At 42.0% G+C, this 22790-nt stretch overlaps 1 protein-coding gene across 1 annotated transcript in view; it reads left to right on the top strand.

The window, feature by feature from the left end:
- The window catches only part of LOC119559291 (pleckstrin homology domain-containing family H member 2-like), a 339250-nt gene that overhangs the window by 283444 nt on the left and 33016 nt on the right, over positions 1-22790 (top strand). The window contains exon 4 of the mRNA XM_037872368.1: positions 7151-7561. Within this exon, the coding sequence (XP_037728296.1) occupies positions 7151-7561 (411 nt within the window). The remainder of the gene's footprint in view (positions 1-7150; positions 7562-22790) is intronic.

The raw sequence follows: 22790 nt of genomic DNA, 5'->3' as shown, positions 1-22790 counted from the left end.
AACAAGCCTTGCTCTCCAGGCCGACGCCTTTCGAGGCAATACCTGTCCCTTGCTCTGTCCCGGACGGTCCCGCTAGGTTCTTGCTCAGATCGCGCTGACAGTCTAGGCTGTCGTCAGGAGGCTGCCTAGCAGTTCACTTCGCTTTACGCCTAGCGCAGACGAACGTTCCACCCGACTTCACCCTACTGCTTAACGTCCGTGACGCGCCTGCGCTCCCCAATGAGCTCCGCGCGGCGATGGTAACGTGGCTGCCGGAGATGTCTGCTGGCGTCGCTGCCGATGTCTTCTGCGTTGTCTCCTGACCAGTAGCTTGTCGTTCTGGCACTCGGGGAGTTGGGTGGTTGCAGTTCAGGAACTTCGCCGGTAATCGCAGGGCTCTCCAGGCGCTGGCCTCTCGAAACCGCAAACCGATCTACCGCTCGTCCGTCACGCCAGGTCCTGCTTGGTCGGGCAAGGTACGCTGGGTCTCCGACAACTTTCCTCCCCGAACTGACGGTTCCTCGTCGTAGGACTCTTTCGCTTGTCTCTGACGGACCCGCCGGGCGACTCGCCAGGGTGTGGTCGCGACTAAATTGGAAAACGAACGCCTTGACTTAGCCGTGTGTTGCCTTCCGGAACTCAGCCACTTGTGTCTCAATTCGGAGATTCCTGATGTCCCAATCCCGAACGTCTCGACGTGGCGATCTTGCTCCTTGTGTGCTTCCCACGGCGCTGCTACCGACGACTCGCTTGGTTGTAGCTCCCTCGTAGATTACTTGCTTGACTGATTGTTCACTGGGAACTTTGACTGATCTTGACGGTTTGACTCCTCGTGATCGACTCATCCAGCTGCCAGCGCTCTGCGGCCTTATATAGGGCCTCCGGGAACCGTTATTTCCCTTTTGCGCACGGCCCGCTGGATCTCTCCACTCCGGGTCCAAAGTCCGTGCTTCCTGGTTGACCCACTTGTCCTTCACGTACCGCTCCCAACCGATGCTCTGCCCCCAGCTGCCGTCCCGCTGATTCTCGTGATGCTTGTGGCACGCCTGTGTGCCACTCCACTGCCGAGATGTGGCACTTCTTCTCCCGGTCCAAAGTTCACGGGAGAGTCCAAAGTCCGGTGGAGTTCCGTTATCCGCTTTTGCACACGGCACTCTTGCTCTGCCCGCCAAGTCTCCATTCTCTCATTCTCCGCTCCTTGGTCTCCAATCTCTCTCGTTCTCCACCCAAGTCTCCAAACTCTCCTGTTCTTCATCCAAGTCTCCATACTCTCCTGTTCTCCATCCAAGTCTCCAAACTCTCTTGTTCTCTATCCAAGTCTCCAAACTCTCTCGTTCTCCTCGCCGCGCCGTTACTACGCGAATTCGCCGCGTATCTGGTAAGCGGCCGGCCATCTGCTGCTGCTTCTATTTGTGGGGAGTTATTCAACTCCTCACAGCGTATGCCACTGGAAGCTCTAGTCCATTTTTGTTTTTAGTTAGGACTGATCCACAAGCGTATTTGCTAGCATTTGTGATTATGCAAAATTCTTTGCTAAAATCTGGGTATTGCAACAGAGTGGGATTTATAAATGCTGATTTAAGATGTTCGAAGGCGTTTTGACATTGTGTTGTCCATTTAAATTTTACATCTTTCTTACATAATCTTGTTATGTGACGTGAGTATTCAGCAAAATTCTTAATAAAACGTCTGTAATAATTGCAAAATGCAATGAATCTTCTAGCGCTGTCCGCATCATGTGGGACTGGATAATTTTGAATTACATTTTTTTTTTGTCGTCGGGCAAGATTCCTTTATCTGTGCATTTATGTCCTAAGAAAGTGACTTCATGCATGAAAAATTAACATTTTTCAGGATGTAACTTTAGGTTGTGTTTTTTACATTTCTCGAAAACATTAGTTAAGTTCTTGAGCATATGTTTTTCGGAACAACCTATGACTATTAAGTCATCCATATAAAGAAATGCTTGCGAAGGCTCTTATCCAGAGAAAGCTATAGTCATCATTCTCTGAAAAGAGTTTGGCGCTATTTTTAGACCGAATGGTAATCGCGTGAAACGATTCGAACCATTGTTTGTTGAAAAGGATGTTATATCCCCTGAACTTTTTTCCAGTTCAATTTGATGAAAACCTGACATTAAGTCAAGGCATGAGAAATATTTTGCTCTAGCTAGTTGATCTAAGATATCATCGATTCTAGGGAGTGAAAATTTATCAGACAAGAGTTTTTTATTAATTTGACGATAGTCAATTACTAATCTCCATTTCTTATTTTCCGAATTTGGAAGTGACTTTTTTGGTACTAACAGAAGTGGGCTATTATAAGGTGATACAGAGGGTTCCCCTATTTCATCATTGATGAGTTTTTGGACTTGTTTTTGAATTTCGTCTTGTTGACTATGAGGATTTCTATCATTTTTTATATATACGGGTTCATCATCAATTAATCTCAGCTTTTGTTTGTAAAAATTATTGGTAGTGATCGATTCGGTTTCTAGTCCGAATACATCACTATACTGGGTGCATAATGCTGTAGGTTGTTCATTGAATTGAGGCGGGAAGTTTTTTGCAAGTTGGGATAATACAATTTTTTGTCTGGCTTCTAAGTCCGTTCTTACTATTTCGTAGTATGAAAGTGTTTCATGATGAATGTTTTTTATATAGACTACTTGATCTGTGTTTGTAGTATTTAGTAATTATACCCGTTACTCGTAGAGTAAAAGGGTATACTAGATTCGTCGGAAAGTATGTAACAGGCAGAAGGAAGCGTTTCCGACCCCATAAACTATATATATTCTTGATCAGGATCACTAGCCGAGTCGATCTAGCCATGTCCGTCTGTCCGGATAAACGCTGAGAGCTAGGCTATTGAGATTTGGCGTGCAGATTCCTGAGCTTCTTACGCAGCGCAAGTTTGTTTCAGTAGACTGCCACGCCCACTCTAACGCCCACAAACCGCCCAAAACTGTGGCTTCTACAGTTTTGATGCTAGATAGAAAATTTTAAGTGCAATGTATTAGTCTTGTCAATACCTATCGATTGACCCAAAAATAAATTTTGCTACGCCCACTCTAACGCCCACAAACCTCCCAAGAAAAAAAGGTATGACGTCAGAGCCAGACAATGCGAAACTTTTTTACGTGTGTATGTGTGTGTATGTAAATAGTTGCCGGCCGAACTTAGCGGCGAAGAAAAAAGCACTGCCGGCGCTCAGAGAGAGCAAAGTGCGCGGCTAACTTATTCTATTGAATAATGAATTTTTCACGCCTACCCTAACGCCCACAACGCTTAAATCTGTCTTCCGCCGGTAGGTGGCGCATTTAAATCTCGCTTTGCTGCTTGCATGTCTCCATTTCCCTTTGGTCCCTTAAGCTGAGTAACGGGTATCTGATAGTCGAGGTACTCGACTATAGCGTTCTCCCTTGTTTTATATATGCATCTTGGGCTGTTGCTATAGTATTTGCGATATAGATACCTTGCTAAATTTCTAGATTCGGAATTAATACACTGTCTTCTTCTGAATTTATTTCGATTTTTCGGACGACTTTGGATCTTGCTGGCAGAATTACGGAGTTGTTGCCAGAACTGTATGCTATTGGAACTTAAATTGGATATTTTAGGTTATTTGGTCTTATTATAAGCCAGTCTTCAGACGGCTTGAAGTCTAATTGACAGTTGTATCTTTTGATAAAATCGATTCTTAGTATTCCATCACATGGAATAGCGAATTGCATATTTACGATATGGAAATCATGTGGAATTATGTACTTAGAAGTTTGAATTTCAATAGAAGTTAAGCCTTTTGATTTGGTAACTTCCTGACTTATACCCTTTATGTTTATGATGTGATTATCTTGAATGTTTTGAAAATTATCGGAATTTTCCCTTAATGTGGATATTTCAGCACCTGTGTCTAGTAGAAGAACTAATTATTTTCCTGTTGCTACGTTCATGAAAGTGACAAATGTATTTTGACTGAGATTTAGAGTGTGAATTTTGATGTTGTTTACTGTCGTGTATCTAAAGGTGGTTGTTATTGTGGTGGTTGTTGTTTTCCCCACGGCTGTTTCCGCCGATGTTGTTTCTACCATGGTTGTTGTTTCTGTAATAATTGTTATTTTGGTTATTGTTATTTCTGTTATAACCATTGTGTCTGGTAATGTTATAATTACCTCGATTATTACCTCTACCGCGATAATTGTTTTTATTATTATTACCGCGATAATTATTTCCACGTTGGGTGTACAATATGGAATTGGCATTGCCTATCATATCAGTACTACTTTGTATGTACTTGGCGACGGCTTCGTTCATGGTTGCAAAATTGCCTGCTTCCAATATTGTTTTGAGGTGGCCATGCTCACAATTTGTGACCATTATGGTGATGGCTTCCTTAGTGTTGAATTAGTCAGCGTGTTCGGCCGATAGGCCTTCATCAATATACGAAGCTTCTAGGAGCTTTCGTAGGTTGTCAATTTCTGTGGTAAATTTTTCTGCAGTTTTACCTTTTTGGCTTGTTTTTGACATTTTGGCTTTAACTACGTCGGATGTTTCTTCGACTATAGTATCTTGCAGTTTTTTAATTATAGCTTCTATTGTGGTTTCGTTTTGGACTCTGTATAGTGTCGATCGAATTATTTTGGATTTGATGACTTCTACAGCCAAAACTTCGAATGTACCTTTCGTAAGATTAACCAACTTCAAAGCTGTTACGAGTCTCTGAAGGTGTATTTTTTTTCCCGTTAAACTCCGGAATGGCATTCGATATTTCTTTAATGTATGCCCTTTGGGCAATTATCTCCTCAGCCATTGTGGTTGGATTTATTTCTACAATGCTGTTGTGAGAATCCGAGTCGGTCGATTCCTGGTCTGATAATTCAGATTGAATAAGGACTGCCGGAATAGTGCGGTTGTTTATATCTTTTCCTTCTATATCGGGATCTGTAGAGATAGGGTCGTCAGCCTCAGCTTGTACTGGTGGATCTGATGATTCTGACTCTTCTCTAGCCTCTAACTTCAACGGTGTGTTTAGGATAGTTGGTAATGAAATTGTTAAGTCGAACCTTTGCTTTATAACTATTAGGTTATCCCGTAATTTGTTTAAATATTTTCATACCTGAGACCAATGGGCATTGCTTAGCCTGTCTCCTGATCGTGTATTAGTATACGCGCTGTATTGAAGCGGGTTACTAATATTTCGGCATGCTTGTTCACAGTGTTTTGCTGTGCTGGCCGGGGTCATAATAGTGACTTATAAGATCTGTCAAAATCAATTTTTATATTATTTAGTTCTTTATATAATTCGTCCCATTCCATTATTTAATGGAATATTTTCTAGATTCTTGAAACCATCAATGAAAGATGTCGTCCAAGTATCTTGTTATTGTTAATAACTGATTTAATTTGTAGGGTCGGGACGGCTCAATACTATCGCCTTCTGGGTACTTGAGCAATGTATCAAGGGATCAGTTGTACCTATTCATGTACTCATATTCGAATTCATTGATTAGTAGAGGCTCAGCTCCTTTTTCGATTATTGATAATACCCTGTTTTGAAAGTTGGGTTCCCTATCAAGATTAATTCTAATACACTCTGTAGTATTCATATTTTATATTTATTTATTTATTTTACGCCTTGTACAAAATAAATGCGTTCATAATAAAGACAATGATTGATAATAAAATGTTCGTTAAATCTGTATTCATAGTTTTGGACTCGATTTTTTTTATGACGTTTGCTGTGGAGTCCACTTTTTCACGTCTACTAAACCCATTTTGGGTGTTTTTCTGTGAGCTGCTATAGGATTTTTTATGTTAAGCGTGTAATTTAATTTATTATTTATTTGCCATTTAGTTTGGCTCATGTAGTTAAAAATTTGCCTTATTGGGCCGTAGGTTTTTTTTTAATCTGGTTTCAACACTCTATACAATTGTGAGAAAAATTTCTTTTTAACAATGGAAAAGCCTGCCTAGTTTTTGTATAGTTTTCAGGGCACACGCTAATAAATTTAATGTCGCTCAATTTTACATTAATTTTTTATATAATATAAAAAAAATATGCATCACAGTGCAATGAAAAAAAATTATGCAACGCAGTGCATGGTACAAAAAAATATGCGCTCTATGAAGCGCTGTCGGTTCACTTCTTCTTGGTCTCGCTTGGTTGGCAAAACGTGGCCGGTGCTGGCTGCACAGGCTAAACTTCCTCGACGGTCTTCTATGTTGGGGCACCGGTGCTGGCTGCACAGGTGTACTCGCAGTGGGGCGAGCACAGTGGTCCCTCGCAGTCGTTTGGGCACTTCTTCGTTAATTTGGGTATTTCCTTCTTCTGTGGCGGAGGTAATTTATATTAGCTTTAGCGAGACTTTTAGTTGCAGGGTAGGTGTGTGTGTGTGTGGCTGTGGTTTGATTTTTTCTTTCACTTAGTATTTAGTAGCTTCAGTAATTCAGCCCTTCTGGCTTTTAATCTTTTTACCACACCACTGCGTTTAGCACACTCTACTCACTGCGATATTATTTTTTTTCGTTGTCTGCTGCTAATGAAATCGTCATCAATTTCCTGTCCTGCACTTTTTCCTTCCTAGGTCCTCCAGGACCAGTGTCACGGTCGCCATGTAATAGTTTATTTTGTGTAGATTTCTCGTTAAGCCCAAAAATATAAGTCCAATTTGGTTTTAATTAGATATCCTTTATTAATGATTTTATTAAGTTGCATTTGGGGCAGAGCAGCCGTTGTTGCCGCTCTGAGCTCAAAAGAGTTTCTTCTTGCGCTTAATTTACTTAGGAGCTAAGGAGGTCTAAGTATCGTAGTGGCGCTGCCAACAGCGGCAGCGGAGAGACGGCCTTTATATTCTTAAGTATATAGCTATGCTCACTTAGTCTGGAGCGCGAAGGTATATGCATGTACTTGAGTTTGGCTGAGCGGCGTGTGCAACAGAATGCTGACACTAGCACTTTCTGTGTACGCCGCCGATCGACTCAAGTTTCGGCCACTTAGGTTTTTGACCGGGCCTTTGTTTGTGTAAACATTGCAACAAAGTGTTACAGTGTGTTTGCTTCAAGTACTCTTGGTACAGTAGATATTCAATATACGTGCATACTACACTAGTCTTACAAAACAACATTTTTATTCGAACGCTTTAATAACAGATTTAAATTTGTAAATGTTTTAGGTAAATACTGGAGCGATTTCACAACAGCAACAGTACATGTTTCTGTTTAAGAAACATTTATTTTTTGATAACTATATTAATTTGGATGATACTGTTGAAAAGGAGCTTTTATACCATCAAACTATGCACAACTTAAGAAGTGAAAGATATCCAATAACTGAAATGGAAGCCATAATGTTAACTGCTCTTCAGAGTCAACTTGAGCTTGGCGACTTTAGTCAAATATTGACTGATTACAGGCTTATCGCAAGCCATTGCTTGCCGCCAAGATTTGTACCAAATATCCCACATGAAGCTGTCGCAATGCATCATCAAAGTCTTCGAGGAATGTTACCAACAGAGGCTAAAAAGGCCTTTCTCAATTTAATACAAAGTTGGCCTCTTCATCGTGCAACCATCTTCGATGTTATGGTAAGCTATAAAATATACGTTAATTTTGACAATCTCAAAACTATAAATGAAAACGTCAGGCTCAAAGCCAGATTTTTAATGTGTTATCGTTATTCTGCCAGATTAATTATTAATTTAAAAATGGACTCATTTTGTTACAAAACAATTAACAAGTAGAATAAAGGGCTTCCGACCATATGAAGTATATATTTACTTGATTCGGATCACTAGCTGAGTCGTTCTATTTATCTCCATCTTTCTGTCTGTCTGTATTGGTATTAAACCTAGAGATTCTGAAGATTCCAACTGAACTTAACCAACTTCCAACTTAACGTTAGTTTATTACGCCAAGAAACCATGCAAATTTGCAAAGGGACCAGTTTTGATGTACGAATTGAAATGCATCTATTTTAAAAATGCCTTTACAGTGACCGAAAACTAGTTTGCCAGTAATGTAGGATTGTGAGATATTTAAAAAATTTGGAAATATTAAATTATCGCTTTTCAAGAAAATGACAAATTATTGAAATATTTTTCACCTGACTTTGGCGCCACAATTAATTAATGGTGCTTAGCAAATAAAATAAAAAAACCAATTCAGAAATTTTACTTATCATTTTAACGCGCGCCCATCTACAAACTGCTTGGTCACACCGATCCGCTAGTCAGTCATCATTAGAACGAGTGCCCAACCAAAAGCCACCTGATCACACTGATCTGTATTTGAACCATATTTGAACGCCCGCCAACCCATCGGATAGCACCAGGAACGTTTATAAAAGGAGGCACCCAGAACAGAATGAGTCACTTTTACTTAGTCATTGGTAGTGGTAGTAGTTGTTGACTAACTAGGACGTGACCCAAATCCTCGGTTCTTAATCGGGTGTCAAGTATCCGTATGGATTCAGTTCAGAATCGGCCATCGTAAAATTCGGTTTGTAATCGGCTCTACCGACTTGGAAAGGATCACCGAATTCCCGGGTGTGGCCTATGGGTCAGCTCTAGATCCGGATTCGGTTTATGATCCGGTTCCAGTCCTTGTGAGTTCCCTCCAGACGTCATTCCTCCGGCTCCTTACCCGAAGATTACATTGACCAGAAGCAGCCGAACACAACGATTCCCTGACCAACCCAATGATTCAAAGCACTAGACCACGTCCCACATACAAGACCAAAGCATAAGACCAGCGTTATAAGGGTCAAGAATATAAACATTTATGGATCGCAAAACGGTATCTGAGTATCCCAAATGTCTTTTTCGGGTCCTTTTTATCTTTTCATGAGACAAAATAAACATTTCAAGTGGCTAAAGGATTCAGTAATTTACCTAACAAATCAGTTGGTTTTGTTCTAGCTGAAAAAACTTGTACTTAGCACTTGCATGGCCTGAGGGTTGTCATTATCCTTTTATGTGAGTATTTCGCCTCCCTGGCTCAATATCGTTCTATGTGCCAGTTATATGACACATTATTTAGGGGCACTTTCCCAATTTATAAACAACCTTCAGCCGAGAGCCAATCTTCAAATAACTCTGCCTGACTCCGAAATAAATCTGTGGTCAGCTATTTCTCTCAACTACGCCTCCAAATTATTCCCACCCAGATCAGTTTTACAGCCTCCGCACCAAACGGATACTGTAAACACCCAAGCCGATATTGTAAATATCAGACTCCCAGAGTGAGCCCTGAAGTCCGCTAACGCTAATGTAAACACAAGATCTCCAAGGCGATCCCTAAAGTCCGGTAATGTAAACACCAACTTCCGGCCGAACTTTAATTTCAAATTTAATAGCCAAATTGCATGATCCTATTTTTCCGACTCTCTTGAGGCACTCTCTTAATCAATTGTGAAATAAACAATTTTTGAATAAGTCTCTTAAGCCAAGGTTTGATTATTGATCATTGAACTTAAGGCAGGGCAGTCCGTTTTTGAAAATCGAATCGAGCAGTTGAATCGAGTGTAAAGTAAAGAGCAGTGAATAAAATATATGTTCGACCTATAATATTCTAATAGTCAATATTTGAAGTGGACAAATTTTTTTTTTTAACAAATTCACTAGTGAGAAAGTTAATTGGCGCCCAACGTGGGCCGCATGACTAAAACTCTAAAACGAGGCTTTAAAACAAAAACTAAAAAAATTTTAAGGTAAAAAAAAATTAGTGCGGCCGAAACCCCGATACAACCGACGAAAGCAAAAAAGTTTGTGTTGATAAAAAATAAAGTTGGAATTAATAAATGTAATAATGCCCTTAAAACTAAAACAACCGACGAAAGCAAAAAACTTGTGCTGATCAAAAAAATTAAGGAGCAAAATAAATAATGGAATAATCCCCTTAAATATCAAAATTACAAAAAGTGATCGTTACAAATAAATTCACTGCTCTAGACAATTAAACAAAATAAAAACTAATAAAATCATTAAAAATGAAACCATCATCGAAAAAAAAATTGAAATAAAAAAACAGGCTGAAGGGCAATCCTTCGCCAAATAAAAACAGTTTCAAAGATGGAAGACCCAATACTTAAAAGTCTATAAAACAAAAAAAGGAGAAAGACCCCAACAGGATTATCAATCAAGGGAAGGACGACCCCAAAACAGGATCATCAAGCAACAGGAAGACGAATAGAGAAGATGATTCGTGAGCGATACATTTTGTTATTATTATTTAAGAATGTTGTGTAAGGGAAATAAAAAATAAAGTGGAAGAATTAATTTCTGATTTTGAAAAAATTCTTGCAAATAATCCTTCATAACCTTCAACCAGCCAGGCTGGAACAAACAATAAAAGACCACACATAATGAATCCGCCTCTATAACATACAAATCAAATTGTAAATTTTGAATTGAGTCCATTAGAAGAGGAGATTGTGAACCTAAGATCGCAGTTATCTCTAAAAATAAAACAGGTTGAATATTATCAGATAGAGATTATTGATCCCAATATTAAATTCGACACGTCTTATAAGATCATAAAATATATGTTAGTTGGAGGGAATCATCCAAAATAGCCATGGGGCAGTATGCCAGAGGCAGTGAAAGGTTTTATTCAGCCGTATCAATATTAAGAAATGAAATAACGGGAACGGCAAATGATGCGTTAACACATAATGGGACATAATTTCGATGGCATAATGGCCAGACTTGACTTTGTCTTTAGTAACAAACGTCCCATTCATATTATCGAACAAGAATTGAGGTATTGAGTCAGGGAAAATTATTCAATGGATAATTATGGTATGGTTAATAAAAAATAAACTCTATTTATCAATAAAACTATTATGACTTATGGTAGGAATAAACCAATAACACAAGAAATGAACGAAAAGCATAGGAAGACAGCTCTCAGAGTTTTCATAACCGATCTAAACGGCCGAATTTCGGACACAATTTTCTCTATGAATCCTCCCGATTTACCAAATGCAATGGTAATAGTTCAAGAGTTAGAAAGTAACAACATGAGGGCTCATTTCGTAAATAGTTTCTCAACTTCTCAGAGAAAGTATAACGAGCCAAACTCGGGTGGAAATGGACAAACACATTTAAACCACAAACCAAGACAACAAAACAATAATTTTAGCAACCAGAGAAACAATAATTATTTAAGGTTTAACAGGTTTAATCAACAAAATCAGTGGAAATCAGGCAGCCACAAAATAAGCCAGAGCAAATGGAGAGAGACGAGCCTATTCAGATTCAGAATAGAATAGAAATGAGCTTCCAATATACAAAAGAGTATCCACAGTGAATGGGTATTCCATTATTGAATACTATCTTATTATAACTATATTTGATACATGATATACATTTTATAAAATAGAAGGGTTAGATTCAGATTTACATATTGGTTATAACCATAGCTCGCAAATAACTGTTGACCGTTTTTCTTGTTGCGCTCTCGTTGCGAGCACAACCGAAAAAGTTCATACTGTCTTGCTCTCGCTCTGAGCAATAGAATCTTGCTGTCTTTATTTATGTTTTATGTTCCTTGAGCGTTTTGTATGTCGCTCTTTATTGAGCAGTTCGTAAGGAGCGGAACGAGAAACGCTCGCACAATGAGAGTCAACATAAGACCGATTGACCGAAAAACTCAACGCAAAAGGTCCTCACATTTACTTTCGTTGTTATGAAAAAGAAATAATATAATTTGTATAATACAACATTTTAAATTTATTTTCAAATATTTTGGTTAACAAGAACAGGACAAAACAGTCTTGGAACAACCAGAACAAAACAGAATGGAAAAAACGGTTTAGCTCTGATCGCGAGCGAGCTCTTTCAAGAACCCATAAATCGGTTCCTCTCTGAGTCTATTCGTAAGGAGTCAGGAAAAGACACTAATTTGCAGACAACGAGAAACGGTTGACAGTTATTTGCGAGCTCTGGCTATAACATTTTGAAAAAAGTCGGAGCTGCGATTAATACAGCTAAAGGAGTTATTAAATATATCGGAAGGAAAGAAAATTTAAATGATGATAACGGGAAAATATTGAACCAACTTTTCTTAACGGAAGAAAACACCATTCTTCAATTAAAGATACTTATATTAAACCAAGGAAGAACACTATAGTCGAGTACCATGACTATCAGATACTCGTTACTCAGCTAAAGGGACAAAAGGGAAATGGAAATATGCAGCTGCAAAGCGAGATTGAAATGCGCCGCCTACCCGCGATTTCAATATATGGTTATGTGGGCGGTAGACAGATTTAAGCGTTATGGGCGTTAGAGTGGGCGTGGCAAACTTTTTTAGAGTCAATCGATAGGAATCGACGAGGATAATACATTTCAGTTAAAATTTTTTTCATTTTGTGGGCGTAAGAGTTAGCGTGACACGCTGCTGAATCAAACTTGCGCTGCGCAAGAAGATCAGGAATCTTTTTGCCAAACCCCAAAAGCCTAGCTCTTATAGTGTTCGAGATCTCAGCGTTCATCCGGAGGGACGGACAGACGGACATACGGACATGGCTAGATCGATTCTTCTAGTGATGCTGATCAAGAATATATATACTTTATGGGGTCGGAAAAGTCTACTTCACTGCGTTGCAAACCTTTGACTGAAATCATAATACCCTCTGCAAGGGAATAAAAATGGGCTGGCGTTAGAACATCAAGCTCTGCAGGATCTTCTGAAAGAGGCAATAACGGTCGTGAATTTATAACAGCACCAATGCAACAAAGCATAGTTCGCACCTCCTCAAATCCAAGAACTGAGGACCCCACCGCCTGCTAAAAATGTTGCTTGGCAGTTGTTTATGGGGAAGACAACAAATATGCCACCCTTATATTTATAATTAATAACGCACGAATAGGTTATATTAAAATGTATAGCGTTTATTCGGAGCGGCAGACGGACTGTGAATGTGTAAAAAGCTTGGCTCCAAGATCTTCATATAGACATATGCAGGCTTACAAAGTAGTTGCTGAATAGATAAGCGACAGCTTTAGTGGTATAGGAAAGAAGGCGAAAGATAAGCAGAGAGCGCTGCAGGTGCCGTCGTTCACCTATGCGCGCATGACTAGGCGCTGGCGATCTGCTCCGAACATACTCCCCCCGTTGGAAGAGGTAAGGTTCCAACTATCTCGGAATCGATGGGCAGAACGGCTAGCTTGGCGACGGCTCTCTTGATCAGACCCGTAGCTGTACGGACCATGGCTACTCTGATGACTCCGTCCCCGCCGGTTATGACTTCCTGGATGCACCCAAGCTGCCATCTCAAGGTGGAACGTTTTCCTCCTTCAGCAAAACTATGCGTCCAACCTTGATGTTAGACGTTTCGACGCGCCACTTGCTCCTCTCTTGAAGTAGGGACAAATACTCGCTGCTCCACTTTTGCCAGAAATGTTGCTCCATCTGGGTAACTCGCTGCCATCTGCTGAGGCGGTCTTCGCGGAGATGAGTAATGCCAGGCTCAGGAAACTTAGTGTAGCTGGAACCCTTCAGAAAATGCGCCGGTGTTAGCACCTCATGGTTTTCAGCATTTTCTGAAATTGGACAAAGTGGACGGGAGTTAAGGATGGCAGAAATCTCATATGCAAGAGTTCTTAATTCATCGATGGCTAAGATGGATGCACCGACGACTCTGTAGAAGTGAAATTTATCTGACTTCACAGCGGCCTCCCATAAACCACCGAAGTGCGGGGCACGCGGAGGGATGAACTTCCAATCGATCCCATCAGCTAAACAGGAGGAAGATATCGATGCTGTGTGCTGCTCGCTCAAAAAGAGCTCTTTCAGCTCGGCAAGCTCTCTCTTTGCACCGACAAAGTTTGTAGCATTGTCGCTCCAAATGGTACGCGGACTGCCTCTAAGGCTGATGAATCTCCTCAGCGCTGCGATGAAAGAATCCGTCGTGAGATCCTGGACCACTTCCAAATGAGCAGCCTTCGTGGAAAAACAGACAAAGACGGCGATATAGCACTTGTGGGGTGCCTTATTTCTGGCCTCTGCCTTATGATAGAATGGCCCACAAAAGTCCACTCCTGTGGTATGAAAAGCTGGATTAGGCTGCACTCTATTTGCTGGAAGGCTACCCATGACGTGCTCCCAAGTAACAGGCTTCATTCGGAAACATCGGACGCATTTGTTGATAACGCTGGCGACGAACTTGCGGCCTCCAATCGGCCAGTACCTTTGCCGTAATGCGGCAAGCAGCGCCTGCGATCCTCCATGCAAATATTTCTCATGATAATAAACGATGATCGCCTTGGTGACTGGATGATCCTTGGGCAATAGTATCGGATGCCTCGTATCGTAGTCCAAGTTTGCGTTCTGAAGCCTTCCACCCACGCGAAGTAACCCATCGGAGCCGAGTATAGGCCTAAGCGAAACCAGCTTGCTTTTCTGTGGAAACGGCTTGCCCTGGCAAAGAGATCCATACTCCTTCACCAAGTTAACCTGTTGGATGCTCCTCAGAAGAAGTACAGTACCAGAGTTGATCTCCTCCACCGAAAGTCGACCTTTTAACGGCGCAGATTTGGCTATGCAATTTAAAATGAATCGATAAATGTATGCAAATACGCGCTGCAACTTATCGAAAGAGTTGAGGAATTTGCAGTTTGATGAACTGTATAGCAGGGACGGCCAATTTGACGAGCTTTGCAGAAGGGAATATTCCAACAATTCTCTTGGGGTACATCCTCGCGATACGACGTCTGCCGGGTTCAAGTTTGTAGGAACGTGATGCCAAGACATGTCTTTCGTCGTCTCCTGAATTTTCGCGATTCTGTTTGATACGAAAACGTTAAACTCCCTCGGAGGTTGCCGAATCCACGCCAACACAATGGACGAGTCCGACCAGCAATGAAAGGTGCAATCGAAATCTATGGCTTCCTTGGCGTTTACAATTAGCTCAGCCAATGAGTTTTAAGTTCTGTACGACCGATAACTGTGAGGTCAACTCCCCCCATGACGAAAGAATAGGATCTGGCAGTGCATCATCCCAATCCACGTTCGCACTCCATAGAGACTGCAGAAAAATCTTAGATTTTGTGATAATAGGAGTTATTAAACCGAGTGGATCATAGAATTTGGCAATCGTCGACAATGCAACCCGCTTAGTGGGTCGTTGATTGGTTGGCAGTTGAGAAAAATGAAATAGGAGCTGATCAGAAGATGGATCCCAGACTAGTCCCAATGCCTTGGGGACATCCGATCCATCGTGAAATTTGATTAACTGCTCCTTGTCGCATTCAGACTCTACTTCCAGGGCTGCTGACTCATTTGAACACCTTTTGCGAATTGGAAAGTGGCCTCGCGACAGTAGTTCCTTCACCTGACGACGAATTTCTCTCACCTCCTCAACTGAGTCCCCACCAGATATTAAATCATCCACATAGAAATCTCTACGAACAATTTTTGCTCCAATAGGAAATGATTCCTCCTCATCGTAAGCGAGTTGATGCATGGCCCTTATAGCCAAGAAGGCATCTGGCTTGGTTCCATAAGTCACCCTGTTCAATTTAAAAACACTCAACTCTTCCATGGAGCTCTCTCTCCAAACGATGCACTGCAAGAAATTATCCGGGTACGAAACACGCACGCAACGGTACATCTTGCAACACAAAGGGCAACTTTAAAAAATCGAAAGCGAAGCAGTATATTAAAGATTTTTTGTTGAATTGTTGGTCCTGCCAGAAGTAAGTCGTTCAGAGAGCTACCAGAAGTTGATTTAGCAGATCCATCAAAAACGACACGAAGCTTCGTACTCGTACTCTCCTGCTTATGTACGCAATGGTTGGGCAAAAAGAATTGTGTTTCTGGCGGTTCCTTAGTTACAAGAGACATGTGACCTAGATCGATATACTCCCTCAAAAATGCTGAATACTGAGCTTTCAGGGCTGGGTTTCTATCTAATTTAGCTTCCAAACTCTTGAAACGACGACGAGTCAACCAATAAGAATGACCTAAAGATTCGAATCCGGAAATGGACAAGAGACGAACAGAGTATTGGCCGTTTCCAAGTCTAATGCAATTTTCAGGAAAAAGTTGCTCACATCGCAAGTCTTCCGGCAATAAAGATGGCTTAGACGAAGTGAAGTCCTCAATTTCCCAAGGTCGCTTTACAATGGCGGAAAGTGTGTCATCGGAATGATCAGCTGGGTCCTTGATGCTGGCTTGTAAAACCGTTTTATGAGTTGGCATGTTCGATAATAACCCTCCAGAGACTATCCAACCAAGCTTGGTGTTCTGAAGAGTTGGCAACGCCCTTTTCAAATGAATTTGTCCCATAGAAATTATTTCGAAAACAACCCAGCGCCGAGTAAAAGGTCAATTCGTTGTGATTGATTGAAATTAGGGTCAGCGAGTGAAATGTTTTGCGGTATCCTCCACGATGTTGCATTTATATTGAAATGGGGCTGATAATCAGTAATACTGTGAGTCACAACCGCTGTGAATGCCGCACGATAGCTTGCATCCCGTGATTGCACAAGAATATCGACAGTCTTATCAGAGATCATGGAAGATTCTCCTATCCCAAAAATCGACGTTTGTGATCTTCTATGATTCAAGGTTAGTTGGCTAGCTAAGCGAGAGGTTATGAAGTTTAGCTGGGAGGCCGAATCTAAAATTGCTCGGCAAGGCATGAATGCTCCAATTCTATTTCTAACGTAGATAATAGCAGTTGGAAGCAACACGTAGTCGATCGGCAAAATATTTAAGGTTTTGGGTAGAGGGCTTGGTATATGATGATCAGGATGCGATGATGTATGCGAACATGATACTAATGCTGATGAAGTAGATGGTAATGGCTGAGAGCTCGAGGATGGATCGCATGATGGAGATGAAAATGAGGTTGATGTTGCGGATGGGTCATGGTTCATGTGTAATAATGAATGGTGCTTCATGCGACAATACTTGCAGTGAGTCGACTTGCATTGCTGCAAACTATGCCCCTTGTGCAAGCAGTTGAGGCAAAGGTGCAACTTCTTTGCTTCTCTATATCGAAGATTCGGACTCAAATTTAAAAATCGAGAACACTTTGGCAAATAATGATCCCGTGAATCGCAAAATAAGCATGTCAAATGATTTGAGTTAGTAGCAGAAGCAATAAGTGTATTTTGGTTATATTTGTGCAAGTTTTTTCCCACCTGCTGGCCTGGTGTTTGAGTTACCAAGGCTTGATCCAAGTTTTCCATCATCCTGCACCTCTTTTCCAAAAACGACTCCATTCGCATGAATGCGAATTCATGCAATCGCTTAGCTCCCGAAGACCCTTCGAAGATCCCTTCTCGACACCCTTGAAACCGAATATTGCCTGAACATGTGCCTGAAAGTGTAAAACTTTATTATCAAATCGAATAACCAGCAAATTCATAGCCTTTTTCGCCTTCACATCCATGAAGACTTCAGCAAGTTCAATCCGATGGTCGCTCGAGATATCTGCAAAATCCAGTCTTTCGAACGATGTCTGCGCAGAATTAAATGCCTGGTTTAAGGAATTGATCCATTCCATTCGCGCCAGCAAATCAGCTTCGTCAAACTGATTAACCGCATCAGCGTTTAAATAGCATTTCATCGAGCTCATTTGCCGCAAAATAGATTGGGCTTTCATTTTGAGCCCGAACCGAGTTTTCCGTATCAAACATTTTTCAATCACGAGAAAAAAAAATATTAAATGAAAATGAAGTAAAATAAAATGTCCGACCGCGTTAGAGGCACAATACACCGAATACCCTTTACCGCGAAAATGTAAAGGTTAACAAGCGTCGCCGAGATACAACGGAACCTTTAACTTGGTTGTTGTTGTTCTTGCCGATAAATTGCCTGCCTAGCAACAGCGGATTATGTAACTGGCAAACGAATGTATGTATTGCTATATGTACATATATTTATGTAATATGCGCTATTAACAAAGATTAAATGCGATTCACTTTGTTAAGAATTATTTGCACAACACAGTTTTGGTGTTTTTTCACAGCTCAAAATGTACAAAAAATTCAACGGCCGGCTGTGCACCTTTATATGCACATATGTATGTATGTTCGTATGTTTGTGACCGAATGCACGATAACGACAGCGAAACAAAGCGTTTGTTTAAACTATATTAAACAATCGCGAGACCGAGTTGCAGACTCCGATAAAAACTTCTATCACGTCGGGGTCACCAAATGTTTATGGGGAAGACAACAAATATGCCACCCTTATATTTATAAATAATAACGCACGAATAGGTTATATTAAAATGTATAGCGTTTATTCGGAGCGGCAGACGGACTGTGAATGTGTAAAAAGCTTGGCTCCAAGATCTTCATATAGACATATGCAGGCTTACAAAGTAGTTGCTGAATAGATAAGCGACAGCTTTAGTGGTATAAGAAAGAAGGCGAAAGATAAGCAGAGAGCGCTGCAGGTGCCGTCGTACACCTATGCGCGCATGACTAGGCGCTGGCGATCTGCTCCGAACAGCAGTTTTAACATCCGCTTCTCAGAGTCCGCCAAAATGCGGAGATCGAGGAGGAATAAAATAGCATTCGATGGACTCAATAGCACAAAACTCCAGAAGTGCCCGCTGACGCTCGTCGCTGATAAAGAGAGCCGCAGGAGCTCCCTTAGCTCGTTTCTAGCTCCAACAAAATTGGTCGCGTTGCCTGACCAAATGTGTTGTGGCTTTCGGTGGGTGCATATAAAACGCTTTAAATGGCCAATATTGAGATCGAATAAATGCTAAAAGAAAGCGAGGTCCCGAGTGCAAATTCCGCTCATGGAAATGAACAATTATAGCAAGAGTGACTGGATGGCTTCTAGGGAGTATAACTGGATAAAGACTATCAAAATCCAACGGTGATTTCTTCAGATGACCATCTACACGCAGAAGACCGAACTTGTCCAAGAAGGGTGAAGATGACGCAAGTACACTGGACGACGATATCTCCTTCCCATTCTGAAGCGCATTTATATCATCATAAAAATGCACCCGCTGTACCAATCGCAACATTAGTTGGGTTCCATACCTGATATCTCTTGCGGTGATTCCCTTGTAGCGTATTCGATGACAAAACTTGTGCACATAAGCAAATACCCGCTGCATTGATGAGAATGAATTAGCGTACCTGGAACCAGCTATTATGTCCACGTACGGAGACTAGATGAGCAGAACCTTCGCACGGAGTTCAAGGGTCGGCTTCTCAGCTGGGACCGAAACTGGCCACTCATCTTGAGGACCAAGAAGAAACGGAGGACCATGTGCCCACAGATCATCGTCGATCAACTCATTGGAAAGAGCACCACGGGACAGGATGTCCGCCGGTTTCAAGGACGTGGGAACATACCGCCACTCCATCGTTCTAGTTAACTCCTCATTGACCTTGTGATGACTGGCCGACAAGTCCTAAGGGACGATGCGCCTAGTTGGATTTGAGGTTGACTGGAGCCCAAAAAATGCAAATAGCAAGCGATCAATAGCAGGATCCCAAGCGAGGCCCAGAGTATTCGTAAAGTTGCTGCCGTCATCAAACCTCAGAAACGACTCGCGATCCTCGTCCGGCACAAGTCTGCATCGAAGTTGAAGCACCACTTTCTCAAGCGAAATTGACCCTTGGCGAGGATCCTTGATGTTTTGCTGCAAAATGTTGATAGCTTCAGCCACAGAACTACCTCCTGAAATGAAATCGTTCACGCAAGAGTCACGACCCAGAATTTCGGCGCCCTTTGGATACATCGACTGGTCATCCTCTGCCAATTGATGCATCGCTGGCACTGACAAAAATGAAGCCGGCTTTTTTCCATAAGTTCCAGTATCAAGCTTAAAACCTGCAACTCATCGTGGGTGGAATCCCGCCAAAGTATACACTGCAAGTAGCTGCCCTCAGGGGCAACACATCGGAACGTTTTGCAGATATCTCCTGTAATGACCACTTGATGGTAACGGAACCTTAAAGGAATGTGCAGCAACTTTGGCTGGATAACCGGGCCGGACATCAACACGTCATTCAAAGAATGACGAAGCAGATCCATCAAAAACAACCCTGAGCTTAGTTGTTGAACTATCCTCTTTCGAAACACAATGGTGCGGAAGGAAGTACCGGGGAATTATGCTCTTATTAGCCGGAACTGGAGACATATGCCCCAACTCCAAATACTCCTTTATAAACGCAGCATACTGATTCTTCATATGAGGGTGATGACTGAGCTTCCTTTCGAGGGAGAGAAATCGTCGTAGGGCTTAGGGATAAGATTCTCCCAACAAATCAGAACAACATTTCAACGGCAGCCTCACAGCATAGGCGCCTGACTTGAGACGAGTAGAGTGTTGCACGAAATGCGCCTCGCAATCCAGCTCTTCCTTCGTCCACTTTACTATTGGTTCGGAGCAGTCCTTTATGTCCCAGAACTGGCGGACCAGACAATCTAAGCGTTCATGCGGCAGGCTTGGGCTCTTTGTGACATCCCTGCAGGCCGTGGCTACGAGAGACTTTCTCTCAACAGGTGAACCGGCCCCACAGACAACCCATCCAAGTGGGGTTTTCTGCAGCAACGAATTGAATTTGCCCAACACATGCAGTTCATGAAAAAGGCTATCTCCGAAGCGCTCGCCCAGAAGCGCTCGGCAAGGAATAAAAACACCAGCGTGGCTGCGAGCTGTTCGCTGGTGCAAGCAAGGCTATATCGCCGCTACGACCTTGGGCAATTAATGCATTGACCGCGGATGGCAATGAGGCTAGGGGTTTCGAACCCTTGGCTGTGGAAGACGAGGGCAGAGCAACCGGCAGCTGGCCGCTAGAGGACTGTGGGTCCAATTATTAGCGACGCAGTCGCGTAGATTATGACCCCTTCAGAGACATTTTCTACAAAGGCCGAGACGCCTAGCGTCGCCTAGGTGGCTCTCAGGGGGCAACAGTAGAAACTATCGATAATGCAGCCGGCAATTTGTTGCGTCGTTCCCAAACTCTTCAAGGCCCGCATATGGGCATTGGACTTATCTGAAAGCCCTCGCAGACCTGCCACTGAGCCACCTTCCACGACACTGACTCGTTCACATGAGCCTGAAATATTATGCGACGGTTACTAAATCGTTTTTCCAAAAGACCCATTGCAACATCATAATTTTCCAAGGTTTGAACTGCTTCTTCAGGATCGTAACCTCTGCAGCGCTTTGAAACTGCGACCGAGCCCTGGGTTCGGCATGCAGGAGATCCCGTTGGCGAGAATGAAGTTGGCAGCAACTCGAGCAGAGCGTAGCGAGGTCTTAAGCTCAATTTCAGGGTGCATCGTTACGACAAGCTCTCTGAAATGTCAATTTCTTCAAGTTCCCCGTGGATGGCCTAGAAGTCATACTAACTGACCCTGACGCACGTGGAGCATGGTGACCTCCACCTTTAAAATTGGCTGAAGATTTCATTGGATCCTCTTCAAATCCAGGAGGAGAACGTTGGACTTGCATTTTTAAATAGCAATAAATAGCATCGCCACTAATATCGATTTTCGACCGATTTAATAAGCCCGCTGTAACTAATTCCGGCGCTAAACTGTAGCCAAATTAGAATTATTAATTATTAAATAATTATTTGTAATAATATTTTTAATTTTACTGCGGCGAACACAATCTGACCCACTGTGCACACAAGAACCGTAAACCGAATTAGCGGACGTATGTTTATATAACGGTTTGTGCGCTGGTGAATGCACTAGAAAACGAAATGTATGTAGGCAAGTAGTAGATGCACTAGATAACGGGCCGGATGACAATTGACGGCCGGAATGCATTTATAAGTAATTTGGATTATGTAAATTTATTTAAAAACTCTGATATGCACTGTAGTGTGTGCAGTTTATTCCCAGATGTATGCCTGAGCACTGTTTAACCTAAACCAAATCGATACATATGTATATTTACTTATTATACCCGTTACTCGTAGAGTAAAAGGGTAACAACTCTTACTCTTTCAGCGAACGGTCGTGTTTTTGTCTTGCGCTCCGAATTTTTGTTCTTTTTGTCCATAAACCATCGGGGTTTAATTCATATTTTCATACGTCTATATAACTTCTTATGTCCCTAACAACATCCGTTCGCTTCGCGAGTGCATAGTGATTGTTTTGTGTTTAAATTAACAAAATTAGTTTGCACGTCTAATCTCTGTGCAGTGTTTGTTGTTATTGTTTTTTTCTAATTGCCTTCTTCTTTTCTTCCAAACGCTGTTTGGAGCGGTAAGTGTCTAAACGGTAGTTACCCGCTCTCCCGCACTCCCGCTTATAACTTTGTTTTTGGAACATCTAAAACTTACGCTCCCCCAGCTTACTTACTCCCGCTCATTCTCTCCCGCTCTCTAACTCTCTCTTTTACTTGCGTAGCTTTATTCTCTTGGCACTGTGGTTCGGAATATCGCGATAATGGCTGTCTGCAATTTAAAGAAATGCAAGTCGTTAATTTCGGCTGGACAACAGAGCATTCCGTGCCATTCGTGTGAGAATATTTTTCATGCAAAATGCCTTGGCTATTCGGGCCTGGTACGCGATGCAATCGACATGAGAAGTGGCTTGCGCTACTATTGTGATGAATGCATTGCTTATGAAACCCAGGCACTCTCTATAAGGCGGCTTACAAAAAGCACTGTTACGGAATTAATCCGGAACAGCCGTAAAAATACGGATCTGCTTGTGGCGCTTGAGTCGCAGCTCACTAGCCGTATGCTATCTGAGCCCGATTCTCCTAAGCGTAAAAAGATCGCGGTCGATAGACAACCCACGGTAGCCGCTAGTGTAACTCTCTCTGGCGATCCGGGGTCTGCAGCACAGCAGTCGATCTCAGCCGCC

This window comes from Drosophila subpulchrella, unplaced genomic scaffold (genome assembly GCF_014743375.2).
Source record: "Drosophila subpulchrella strain 33 F10 #4 breed RU33 unplaced genomic scaffold, RU_Dsub_v1.1 Primary Assembly Seq20, whole genome shotgun sequence".
Taxonomy (NCBI): domain Eukaryota; kingdom Metazoa; phylum Arthropoda; class Insecta; order Diptera; family Drosophilidae; genus Drosophila; species Drosophila subpulchrella.
This window is presented reverse-complemented; position numbering and strand designations above follow the sequence as displayed.